Raw genomic sequence first — 13035 nt, 5'->3', positions numbered from 1 at the left:
GGAATGGCACGGATGGCGCGAATGGCATCCTTCGTGCCTTCAAATGTGGTGCAGGTATTTCACTTTTTTTTTAGATTTTGCCTCGGAAGTCCTTTAAAAAACCATGGTGGTCATTCAAAATACTAGATGTAGTAGTTTTTGTTTTGGGGTGTACTCATTTTTGCTTCAACCAATTTGATTAAAAATTAGGATTTTATGATCTAAGTTATATTATTTACCCTAATTTCATGTTATGGAGGTAAAGTGTTCAATAAAACTCAGCCTTGTGAAAATTATGAAAATTGGGGTTTTGTTCATTGAGCTACTGATTAAATTTGTACTTAGAGGCATTGAAGCGAGAGAGAAAAATTACGATATAATGAATTGGTTGTGTAGTAAGGATAATTACTAGAAGATTAGTAGCAAAGAAAATATTCTCATATTTTTATTCTCAGTTATATAGTGTTTTATAACATTGCATCATTCTCTAATATGTGCAGTTTACACAACACTCAGAGGCATTCTAAATGTTTTTACAGAGCAGGCTGTGAACTGTTGACCTGTCCTCCTAGCAGAGAAAAAGAAAATCCTTGACTGACAGCTCAGATAACAACCTTCAGAACTCAGAGCTCTTTGCAACTCTGAGTTGTAGAGCTCAATGGCTTTTTTTTTGCATAGATAACTGGAGTCTCTTAATTATTCCTGTACTGGAAATAATATTAGACTTCTGTCTCTGCTCCTAGTGTTTTATTTCTGAGCTTTACTACACATACAAATCATTATATCATAATTTTTTTTTCTGCTTCAGTGTCTCTTTAAAAGGGGATGTACTCATTTATGCTGAGCACTGTATGTAACCTAGGTATTGTTAAAATGTTCATATATTTATCCTGGTTTCTTCTAGATATCCACTTTACCAGCTTGGAAATCCACAGCTGCGTGTGTTCAGAACCAACTTCTTCATGACTCTAGTCAGACCTGGCAAACCACAGCCCCCAGACACAGTGCAGTTCCGCATTCACTTGGAGTGAGTATGCATTTGCATTTTTGCCCACATGTTGTGTGGAATGTTGTGTCAGGAAATATAAAGGATTCTTATAAAAAGTGTTTTGTTCCCTGAGCACTTTTAGATGTGCAGTAGTGTCTGCCGAAGTGGGAGGTAATTTTTTTTTTTTTTTTATTATTATTGAAAAATGCATTCTGACCTGGCCAAATATATTTTTCTCTAGACCCCATCTCCATCTTCTTGCAGCTGTCTTCAGAATCTTATTCATACACAAAGTCTATCCCTCATTGATCTCTCCTGAGGATTGACCACCTGGACCAACCCACAAACTCCATGGGATTGCTTCCCTTCCCCTCCTGTTGGTAAAGAGGGCAGGGAGGAAGTGCCATAGCAGCCTGGCATTCCTGGCTGATCTCCTGCGTGATGTGCTGGGTATAATGTGGGCCATGTAGTGTCATTACAAATAAGAATAGGGAAAGGTGGGTGTAATTTGGGGACAGTAAGGCAGCTGGATTAAGTCTTACCCTGCTATAAATTTGGATTGGGGGCTGAAGTGTAATCTAACTTCTGTGATTTAAAAAAAACAAAACTGTATGATGCAGCACCCTTTAATTTGACTGCCGTATAGCCTTACCTATTGCATAGGAATGCTGATATTCGTCAAAACTCCATAATAGCTAATTGCACAGCGTTTAGTCAGGCCCACAATCCCTCTTTCCCCCTTTATTTCTATCCCCCTTTTCTCCCTTTCTCTTGGTCTTATAACACGCTATCCTTTCTTTACTTATCTTACCTTGATTTTTTTCAAACATTGCTGGTTCTTCTACAGTGTACAAATTGTGGGAGCCTCTGGTTGCCAATGGTCGCCATGGCAACCAATGGTCATAGCAACCAATGGTCACCATGGCAACCAACAATCATTATAGTATCAGTCATCATGGCAAAACATGCCCCCCCCCCCCCCCCCAAAAAAAAGCAAGCTACAGGCTTCATGGCAATGGTTGTCATAGCAACCAATGGTTGCCATGGAAACCAATAGTCGCCATAGCAATGGTCACCATAGCAACCAATGGTTAGCCATAGCAACAGTCTCTATAGCAATCAATGATCGCCATAGCAACGGTCACCATAGCAACCAAAGGTTGAACAATGATCGCGATGGCAATGGTTGCCATAGCGACCAATGGTCACCATGGCAACCAGCGCCATAGCAACCAAGGGTCGCCATGGCAGCCATTGCCATGGCAACCAAGGGTCGCTATGGCAACGGTTGCCATACTAACCAATGGTCGCCATGGCAACGGTCTCCATAGCAACCAATGGTTGCCATACTAACCAATAGTCGCCATGGCAACCGTCTACATAGCAACCAATTTGCCATGGCGACCAATGGTCTCCATAGCAACCGATGGTTGCCATGGCAACCGTCGACATAGCAACCAATGGACGCCATGGCAGTGGTCGCTATGGCGACAGTCGCCATAGTAACCAATGGCCGCCATAGCTACTCAGTCGCCATGGCAAATGGTTGCCATAGCAACCAATGGTTGCCATGGCAGAGGGTCACCATAGCAACCAACGGTCACCATGGCAATGGTCTCCATAGCAACGTTCTCCATAGCAACCAATAATGTTGCCATAGAAACCAATGGTCGTCATGGCAACCAGTGGTCCCATGGCAATGGTTACCATAGCAACCAATGGTCGCCATGGCAATGGTTGCCATGGTGACCAATGGGCAGCATGGCAACCAATAATCGCCATAGCAACCAGTGGTCGCCATGGCAACTGATGTCATAGCAACCAGTGGTCGCCATGGCAACTGATGTCATAGCAACCAATGTCATCATAGCAACGGTTGCCATACTAACCAATGGTCGCCATGGCAATGGTCTCCATAGCATTTAATGGTCGCCATGGCCAACCGATGGTCGTCATGACAACGGTCACCAGATACAGCAAAGTTCTATATGCATGCATTTGATCATACTGTTAGATACAGCATAGCCATTAGAACGGTCGCCATAGCGAACATTGGTCACCATGGCAATAGTATCCATAGCAACCTATGGTCGCCATGGCAACGGTCGCTATGGCGACAGTCGCCATAGCAACCAATGTTCGCCATAGCAGCTAACAGTCGCCGTGGCATATGGTCACCATGGCATATGGTTGCCATAGCAACCAATGGTCGCCATGACATATGGTTGCCATAGCAACCAATGGTCGCCATGGCATATGGTCGCCATAGCAACCATTGGTCGCCATAGCAACCAATGTTCGCCATGGCATTGGTTGCCATAGCAACCATTGTTCGCCATGGCATTGGTCGCCATAGCAACCAATGGTCACCATGGCAACGGTTGCTATAGCAACCATTGGATGCCAGGGCAACAGTCGCCATGGCAACGGTCACCAGATACAGCATAGTTCTATATGCACACATTTGATCATACTGCTAGATACTGCATAGCTCTAGATGCACGCATCTGATCATACTGCTAGATACAGCATAGCTCTATATGCACACACCTAATAATACTGCTAGATACAGCATAGCTCTCTATGCACGCATCTGATCATACTGCTAGATACAGCATAGCTCTATATGCACGCATCTGATCATACTGCTAGATACAGCATAGCTCTATATGCACGCATCTGATCATACTGCTAGATACAGCATAGCTCTATATGCACGCATCTGATCATACTGCTAGATAGAGCATAGCTCTATATGCACACATCTGATCATACTGCTAGATAGAGCATAGCTCTATATGCACACATCTGATCATACTGCTAGATACAGCATAGCTCTATATGCACGCATCTGATCATACTGCTAGATACAGCATAGCTCTATATGCACGCATCTGATCATACTGCTAGATAGAGCATAGCGCTATATGCACACATCTGATCATACTGCTAGATACAGCATAGCTCTATATGCACGCATCTGATCATACTGCTAGATACAGCATAGCTCTCTATACACCCATCTGATTATACTTCTGTATCTTTTCAGTCAGTGTATACACAGTGATATGGTCGGCTTGGAGAAATAATTACGAGATTCTGAGAGTCACCAAAAGCAAATACTTTTACAGTTTCTTTTTTTTTTTTTCCTCGAAAACCACAAAAATGCATAACAAAGCTTGTGTTTTGCTCTCCAGCTGAGTCCAGTGTCAAGCTTACAAGCCACAGGGTTTAAGCCATGTGCCTTGCAGCAGTAAGTTAATGGCTTGTGTTTTGAATTAAGGCTGTTTTTGTTACCCTGTAGCCGCAGGATTTTCTGACTCCAGGTACAGAAAAATGTGCATATTTTAGACTGATGGCAAGAGCCCACAGCAAATAATCAAATGTCTTCTTGTATTTTCTACTGTGCATGACCAAATGGCCCTGAGCTGCACCCGTGCTAGGTTTCCCAGCGTGTAGGGGGATTTCACATATGATATCCTCTGGCATATCTGTACCTCTGCTATTAACTTCTGTAAGATGTAGCGTGTCCATGAATGTGAAATATAGCAATTAAAAAGGTCAGGTAAAGACGGCGGCCCATTATACAGCAAAGTCACAGAAGTACAGTCCTGGCCAAAAGTTTTGTGACTGTCAAAAATATTGGAAATGAGAAAAGCTGGTGCTTAAGTTTTTATAATAGCAATTTGCTTATACTCCAGAATGTTACGAAGAGTGTTCAGATGAATTGCATAGTCTTTCTTTGCCATGAACTGAATCCCAAGAAAACCTTTCCACTGCATTTCATTGCTGTCATTAAAGGACCTGCAGAGATCATTTCAGTAATCGTCTTGTTAACTAAGGTGAGAATGTTTATCTCGTGCACACGTTCTCAACCTTTAAAGGCTGACTTTTGACCTAAGTGCCGGTGCTCGACTCCTGCAGGGTACACCACTTCTGCCAAACCATGAACTATAGAACAGATGGAGACGGCACACAAAAGGCTTCAGCAAATTAACTATTGACAGCATACAGAGGCACACATGTTTCTGCGAAGCCCTTCTTCAGGCATGCCACACCTTTCATCAGCAACACTTTAATACCCCACCCCCAGGAAGTCCATGTGATCACCTGACCACCAGTAACCATAGTGACACAGCAAACAAAAATAGAACAACTTTACATAATATTCAGTCCGAGGAACTACATCTAGATGTCTACCTCAGCTAATCACTGAGGAACGGGTTATTCAACCCAGAACAATAATACACAATATATAGATTATTAATCCTTTATGATACCAAGCCTGGTTCATTCCTATTTCAGATGCTCTGAGCATTCATTTCACCTGGAAGTAAAAGCGACATTTACAAAAAACATTTCAAACTCAGGTTCTCAATTAGACTATTGGGATGAACACATTTAAATTTACTTATCCACTTTGTTTCACATTGTAGCCACATTTTTTTTCCTATTACCACCTGTATTTAATCTCGGCACTTCTTCCACCACAAACCATCGTAACGGGCTAACCCTTTGTCGAAGTTGTAAAAAAATGCCTTGATACTGAGGTTTCATACTCTTTTCTTCCTTCTGCAAATCTTGCAATATCCCTTTTTGTGTTCTTGAATTCTTTGTTTTACAGGTCTCTCAGCTTTGCCAATATACACATGGCCGCAGGGACTCTTGAGGCTGTACTCCACGTACGCACTCAGGCAGGAAAACCTGTCCCTGATGGGTATATTAGCACCAGTAGAGGGGTGAGAAATGCTGCTCCCTTTTATGATTGCACTACAACAATTGCAACTCAGGCATGGAAAAGTGCCCTTTTTAGCATTGGGCGTTCTCCCTTCATGCCTGGTCGCTATGTCCGATTTGCATATCCAAATTTTTTTATGGTCTTACCCCTACGATAAGCAAACACTGGAGGTTCAACGAACAGCTCACCAAACTTTCGATCCTGCCTGAGTATAGGCCAAAATTTCCGCACCATGGATTGAATACGTTCCGACAGATGCCCGTAATTGTACACAAAGGGCAACCGATTGGATACATCTTTTGCTTTGGGGAGCAGAAAATCCTTTCTCGTGACTGATCTCACCTCCTCACTCACCTTTCTAAGAGCATGTTCATCATATCCTTTCTCCACCATTTTGGCAATCAAATTTTCAGAAGCATTATCGTAATCCGTAAGTTTTGACGCGATCCTCCGGGCCCTCAAGAATTGGCCTTTTGGAATGCCCGCCGCATGGAAGCTATCCGTCCGCAACAAGTTGTTACGTTCTGTAGGCTTCTGGTACAAACTAGTAACCAGCTTCCCGTTTTCAATGCTGATTGTCACATCCAAGTAGTTAATACTCGTGGACCATTCAGCCCTAAATTTGATGGTCGAATGGGCTGTGTTGCCCTCTTCCACCATCTTTTCAAAAAATTTGACCGGGCCATCCCACAGGAGTACATCATCCACAAACCAGAAAAACGCACGTATATGCTTTCCATATACTTCATGATTGATGAACATGCTCTTTTCCAGGTCAATAAGGAACAAATTAGCAAACGAAGGTGCAGCCAGAGAGCCCATGCTCGTGCCTTGACATTGGATGTAGAATGTATCCAAAAACTGAAAGTAATTGGAACGTAAAATCAGTTCCAAGGCCTCTAAAATGAAAAGATTTTTTTTCATTTGGAAGTGTTGTTTCCAACAATTTATCCTCAATCCTTTGCATTCCCTCCTCATGGGGGATTGAGGTGAAAAGGCTCTGTACATCCAATGTGCATAGCATGAGGCCCTCCCGCAGGGAGCCCAGTCTTTCCAGTCTACATAACAGATAATTTGTGTCCACCAAACAAGTGTCAACATTTTTCACTAGATCCTGCAAGAAAAAGTCAACCTATTTAGCGAGTGGATATAGAACTGACCCTACGTCTGAAACAATAGGCCGTCCTGGCGGCATATCTAGACATTTATGTACCTTGGGTAGTAGATACAGTATTGGGATCTGCGGACAGTCAACCGTCAAAAAGAATGCAGTTTGACTGTCCAGGATGCCATCCTCCACCCCCTGTTGCACCAGCATCTCTACCTTTTTCTTAATTTCAAAAGTTGGATCTCTGTCACATTGTTTATAATAAACTTTACAGTTTAATTGCGCCAGGGCTTCTTCCACATACTGACACCTATCCTGCACCACTATAGCTCCACCTTTGTCCGCCTTGGTGATGACAATCCCTTCCTTCTCTTTCAAACTCTTTAAAGCATCCCTTTCCAGCGGAGATAAGTTATTGAACAAGGATGACCTCTTTTTTTTTTTTTTTTTTTTTTTTTTTTTTTTTTTTATTAAACTGACTCCTCAAGGTCAGCACTTCATGCAATACAGCCCCTTAAAATAGATCAATAGACTGATTTTTAATATCAGGTTCCCAATTACTTTTCTTGAAGAATGACCCTTTAGTCACACCAGATTCCTCAGCAAAAGTCATCTTCAGCTTAATAGATCGAACAAACTTATAAAAATCAACTTTCCAGTTAAACAAATCCCCTGTGGTCGGGGGGCACAAAGCCCAAACCTTTACTCCGGACACTCTGTTCTGATCTTGTCAGGTTATAGCTAGAAATGTTAATGATAGGATTGCTTACCCCTCCTACCAATTCCCTCCTCTCTCCGGATACTCATCTCGAGGTAGGGGTTGTCTGGGGTTAGGCCTTATTGCGGGAGCCCCGGCCTCGCCGATTCCTCCTGTGTCTGAACTGGTCCCTGCCCTCTGAAAATCCTTGGCAGAACCAGCACTTGAATCTTCCGGTAAGGAATCCTCTGATGTGCTCACAGGTGTGCCTCCTTCTGGGCCTCTTCGCGGGTATCCGCGTCTTGGGTGCCGCTGGTGGTTACTGGTGATCACATGGACTTCCTGGGGGTGGGGTATTAAAGTGTTGCTGGTGAAAGGTGTAACACACCTGAGGAAGGACTCCGCCCGAAACATGTCATATGCCTCTGTATGCTTTTGTGTGCTGTCTCCATCTGTTCTACAGGTAGGCTGGAGATCATTATGTCAGGCTGATTGCGTTAGAATGGCAGACTTGACATGTTAAAAGGAGGGTGATGCTTGAAATCATTGATCTTCCAGTGTTAACCATGGTGAGCAGCAAAAAAAAAGAAAAAAAAAACATGCAGCCATCATTGCGTTACATAAAAATGGCTGCACAGGCAAGGATATTGTGGCTACTAAGATTGCACCTAAATCAACAATTTACAGGATCATCAAGAACTTCAAGGAAAGGGGTTCAATTCTTGTTAAAGAGGAGCTGTTAGGTATAAGGTCTCAGAGAAAATAAACACATATATCAGTAGCTAAAGATTGGCTGTACTTACATTACATATGCATTTCACTGTCCACGTTTGGATTTCACAGAATTTTTATATAGTATATGCAGAGAATGATGCTCCTGACAGCCCATGGCAGGTTCCATGTTTGTGAAGCCAAATGTGTCGTCATGTCCTGCCTGCTTCTGATCACAGAGGAGCTCGTACAGAATAACACAGTGTGCAGTGAATATTAATGAGCCATGTGGCTAGGAACAATAGCGGACTCCTGCAGTGTACTCTGCCCGGAGATTTATCTGTGCTGTGGCTGGACTGAGTTAGAAGCTGCTGAAACTTGATCCCGTCTTCTCCTTAGCAGCCGAGGGGAGGGCCCCAGAATGCTTTGCAGTATGGAATGCGGCTTGCGTCCTCCTTAGGAGCTTAGCTTTGCTGATAAGCACACATTAAATGTAAGAGAGATTTTTATCTTTAGTAATGCCTTTTTGGCTTCTGTCTAAACTGTTTAACACAGGAGAATAGAGGTTTAAATTAGCTTCTGCAGCCTGACAGTTACTCTTTAAGAAGGCTTCAGGGCGTCCAAGAAAGTCCAGCAAGCGCCAGAATCGTCTCCTAAAGAGGATACAGCTGCGGGATCGGAGTGCAACCAGTGCAGAGTTTGCTCAGGAATGGCAGCAGGCAGGTATGAGCGCATCTGCACGCACAGTGAGGCAAAGACTTTTGGAAGATGGCCTGGTGTCAAGAAGGGCAGCAAAGAAGCCACTTCTCTCCCAAAAAACCATCAGGGACAGATTGATCTTCTGCAGTAAGTATGGTGAATGGACTGCGGAGGACTGTGACAAAGTCATATTCTTTGATAAAGCCCGTTTCTGATTGTTTGGGGCGTCTGAAAAAAGGCTTGTCAGGAGAAGGAAAGGTGAGCGCTTCCATCATTCCTGTGTCATGCCAACAGTAAAGCATCCTGAGACCATTCATGTGTGGGTTTGTTTCTCATCCAAGGGAGTGGGCTCACTCACAATTTTGCCGAAAAACACAGCCATGAATAAAGAATGGTACCAAAACATCCTCCAACATCAACTTCTTCCAACAATCCAACAACAGTTTGGTGAATAACAATGCATTTTCCAGCACTATGAAGCACTGTGTCATAAGGCAAAAGTGATAACTAAGTGGCTCGGGGACCAAAACGTTGAAACTCCCCAGATCTTAATCCCATTGAGAACTTGTGGTTATTCCTCAAGAGGCGGGTGGACAAACAAAAACCAACTAATTCTGAGAAACTCAAAGAAGTGATTATGAAAGAATAGGTTGCGATCAGTCAGGATTTGGCCCAGAAGTTGATTGAGAACATGCCCAGTCGAATTGCAGAGGTCCTGAAAAAGAAGGGCCAACACTGCAAATACTGACTCTGCATAAATCTCATGTACCGTATATGCCGACGTATAAGACGACTGGGCGTATAAGACGACCCCCCAACTTTGCAAGCTAAAATATAGAGTTTGGAGATATACTCGCTGTATAAGACTACCCCCTCTCTGCATCCTCCATCCACCTGTCCCACCCCAACACCTTTGCACCTCACATCACCTCACATCAAAATTATTGCATCATAAAACATTTATCATAGGACATCATAGGACATAAACAGAATAACTATATAAAATATGTACTGAATAATAGATACCGGTAGTAGCAACTGACATTACCGGGTGTTGCAGTCATCTGGGGGAAGGAACAGAGATCGCGCTGTGCTGGCCATGCGGGGACCGATGACTCCATCGTTGTACCGTGTGCTGGAGTCACCAGGAATTGTTGCAGGCTTCGGGCTCTCCATCTTGAGTTAAAGTTTCCAGCAATCCAGATGGCATATTGCGAACAGCCGCTCGCGTGGGTAATAGAGCAGCTTCCTGGTTGCGGGTCACCTGACTGGTGACATGTGCGCTCCACAGTCCGCCGGCAATCTCTTCCGGCGTGAGCACACATGCAACCAATGGAGCGCACACGTCACCAGTGATGTGACCCCCGAAAAAGGAAGCTGCTCTATTACCCACGTGAGTATGCCATCTGGATTGCTGGAAACTTTGTTTTAAGTTAAAGAGCCCAAAGCCTGCAACGTTTCCCAATGACAGCAGCACCCGGTTACAGGTCAGCCTAACATGTGCTGACAGCCGGCATATAAGATGACCCCCGACTTTTCCGAAGATTTTCAGGGGTTAAAAAGTCATCTTATACGCCGGAATATACGGTAATTGTCAATAAAAGCCTTTGAAACGTATGAAGTGCTTATAATTATATTTCAGTACATCACATAAACAACTGAAACAAAGGTCTAAAAGCAGTTTAGCCGCAAACTTTGTGAAAACTCATATTTTTGACAGTCTCAAAACTTTTGGCCAGGACTGTAGCAACTGTTAGGGCTGGAACACACTAAGGCAATTTTGGCAGCGTTTTGGGATCGCAGACAATCGCCGGTGATTCACAAAAACTCTTTGCCAATGAAAGTGTGTTGTGGGGAACCCACTAGTGCGATTGCAATTAGGGGTAATCACAATCGCAGGACATGTAGCATTTTGAACATGTTAGCGCTTAAAGGACACCCGAGGCAAAAATAAACAAATGAAATAAACGATTGTATCGATCTTCCTTCTCCTAAAAATGACTATTTAAGATATTCCACAGTTTATTTTGTTGTTTAATCTGCTTTTAAGTTTTTTTTTTGTTTGTGTTTTTTTTTTTTTTTTTTTACTTTTTTTTGTTTTGTTTGTATTTTGCTCAATGACACATTCATTGAAGAGCTAAAATCTATGAACTAATTACCCTTTTTATCTCTTTCCTGCTCTCAGAAGCCATTTTCTGCTAGGAATGTGTTTTATAGTTGGACTGTCTTATCGGTGAGGGCCACACTGTAGTCACTTCCTGTCTGAGTCAGGACTGAGTCAGCTACTTACATACCTGATATTTATCTATCTCTTTCAGGCAGGGAAAGAAAAAAAGAAACAGTATAGTTATTTGTGTGCTAGGAACTGTACATACCCATGTCTATCTGATCATGCCACATGTCACCTCGGGTATCCTTTATTGCTAAAGTATGTAAGTGCTGCAAAATGGCTTTTCAAAGCGGTTTTGCAACTCTTTGGGGGGGGGGGGCGAGCGATTACACTTTGAATAAACTTTATAATACTCACCTGGTGTCCGGATTTCCTGCTTCTGTCCGTAGCCCCGTCCCCTAAAGGAAGAGGTCACAGGCACTTCTCTGGTCAGAGAGAAGCACCTAAGACCTCTTTCTTTAGGGGGTGGGGCTACGGACGGAAGTCAGACACCTGGTAAGTATAATAAAGTTTTATTTTAAAAAAAAATCGCTATTCAGAAGCGCTGTACAGTTCCAGGTACCAGGTAACCTCGACACAGGAAATCACAAGGAATTGCTGCACACAGCGCTGCAGCAATTCCTAGTGGGTTCTAGGCCTCACAGTCTTTTTACAATGACCCCATGTTATAGATCTTGTCCGTACTAGAGCTAGGCAGATCCTGAATGCTAATAATTCTGGCTTGCCAACAAATTTAATGTAACTTGTATCAGCTTGGAGTCCGGGCCTATTAAAGGCACTGGCAATATTGATTGGACCAGTTCCAAACTGCATACAATTTTAATTATTAGTATCTTGTGGCCAACTCTGATATGGAATTGTTCCCTCACTCCATGTTTTGCAGCAGAGTAGGAAGAGGACAGAGAGTAAAGATTAATTACCCTGACAGGCAATGGCCTCAGTCTCATTCATCAGCGCATTGCCATTGCAGTAAACACACATTCAAAAACATGTGTGAATAGTGTCTTCAAAGCAGCGGGTGTCCTTAACATAGTGTAATGCTAGGAATACACGGAGAGATCCGACTCCCGCTGTGTCCCCACTCGTCTCCACGGGCGCTTCCTTATCTTTCGCTCGATTTCCGCTATTGTCCGGCCGCAGGTATCGAGCGGGGAATCAATCCGCGCGGTGATCGGACATGTCGGAAATTATCAATTGAGCCATCAACGGCTCGATTGATAAGAGAAAATCTTACCGTGTATGCCCAGCATTAGCCTTGGAGGGTGTATGTGTCCAAGCACGGCCTCTGCTCGCTGCCTGTGATGCGCGCGCACACACACACACACACACGCCTTTCCCCCCCCCCATCTTTTTCAGTCAAGTGAGAAAACTGCATGGCAAAGAACTCTGCCCTCATGTCATATCCTCTCTCCTCCAGGATGACAAAGTGTGATGTTCGGAACTATCTAGAGAAAATCTACAATGTGCCTGTGGCGACTGTACGTACACGCATCCAGTATGGTGAGTTGCACTTCCGTCTTAAAGGGAACCTGAGATGGTAGGTTAATATGGCGGCTGAGTTTATTTCCTCTTAAACAATGCAAGTTGCATGGCGGTCATGCTGATCCAGTGTCTTTAACCACCTTAGCGGTATGGACGAGCTCAGCTTGTCCAGTACCGCCAGAGGGTGCCGCTCAGGCCCTGCTGGGCCGATTTTGTTCAAATAAAGTGCAGCACACGCAGCCGGCACTTTGCCAGCCGCGTGTGCTGCCTGATCGCCACCGCTCTGCCGCGATCCGCCGCGAGCAGCGGCGAAAGAGGGTCCCCCCAGCCGCCTGAGCCCTGCGCAGCCGGAACAAATAGTTCCGGCCAGCGCTAAGGGCTGGATCGGAGGCGGCTGACGTCAGGACGTCGGCTGACGTCCATGACGTCACTCCGCTCGTTGCCATGGCGACGAAGTAAGCAA

General features: G+C 44.1%; 1 protein-coding gene across 4 annotated transcripts in view; it reads left to right on the top strand.

The window, feature by feature from the left end:
• The window catches only part of MRPL23 (mitochondrial ribosomal protein L23), a 268118-nt gene that overhangs the window by 22949 nt on the left and 232134 nt on the right, over window positions 1-13035 (top strand). For all 4 annotated transcript variants that reach the window (XM_068261296.1, XM_068261297.1, XM_068261295.1 and 1 more), the window contains exons 2-3: window positions 884-1006; window positions 12508-12590. In XM_068261296.1, coding sequence (XP_068117397.1) covers window positions 884-1006; window positions 12508-12590 — 206 coding nt within the window. The remainder of the gene's footprint in view (window positions 1-883; window positions 1007-12507; window positions 12591-13035) is intronic.

This window comes from Hyperolius riggenbachi, chromosome 11, assembly GCF_040937935.1.
Source record: "Hyperolius riggenbachi isolate aHypRig1 chromosome 11, aHypRig1.pri, whole genome shotgun sequence".
Classification (NCBI taxonomy): domain Eukaryota; kingdom Metazoa; phylum Chordata; class Amphibia; order Anura; family Hyperoliidae; genus Hyperolius; species Hyperolius riggenbachi.
This window is presented reverse-complemented; position numbering and strand designations above follow the sequence as displayed.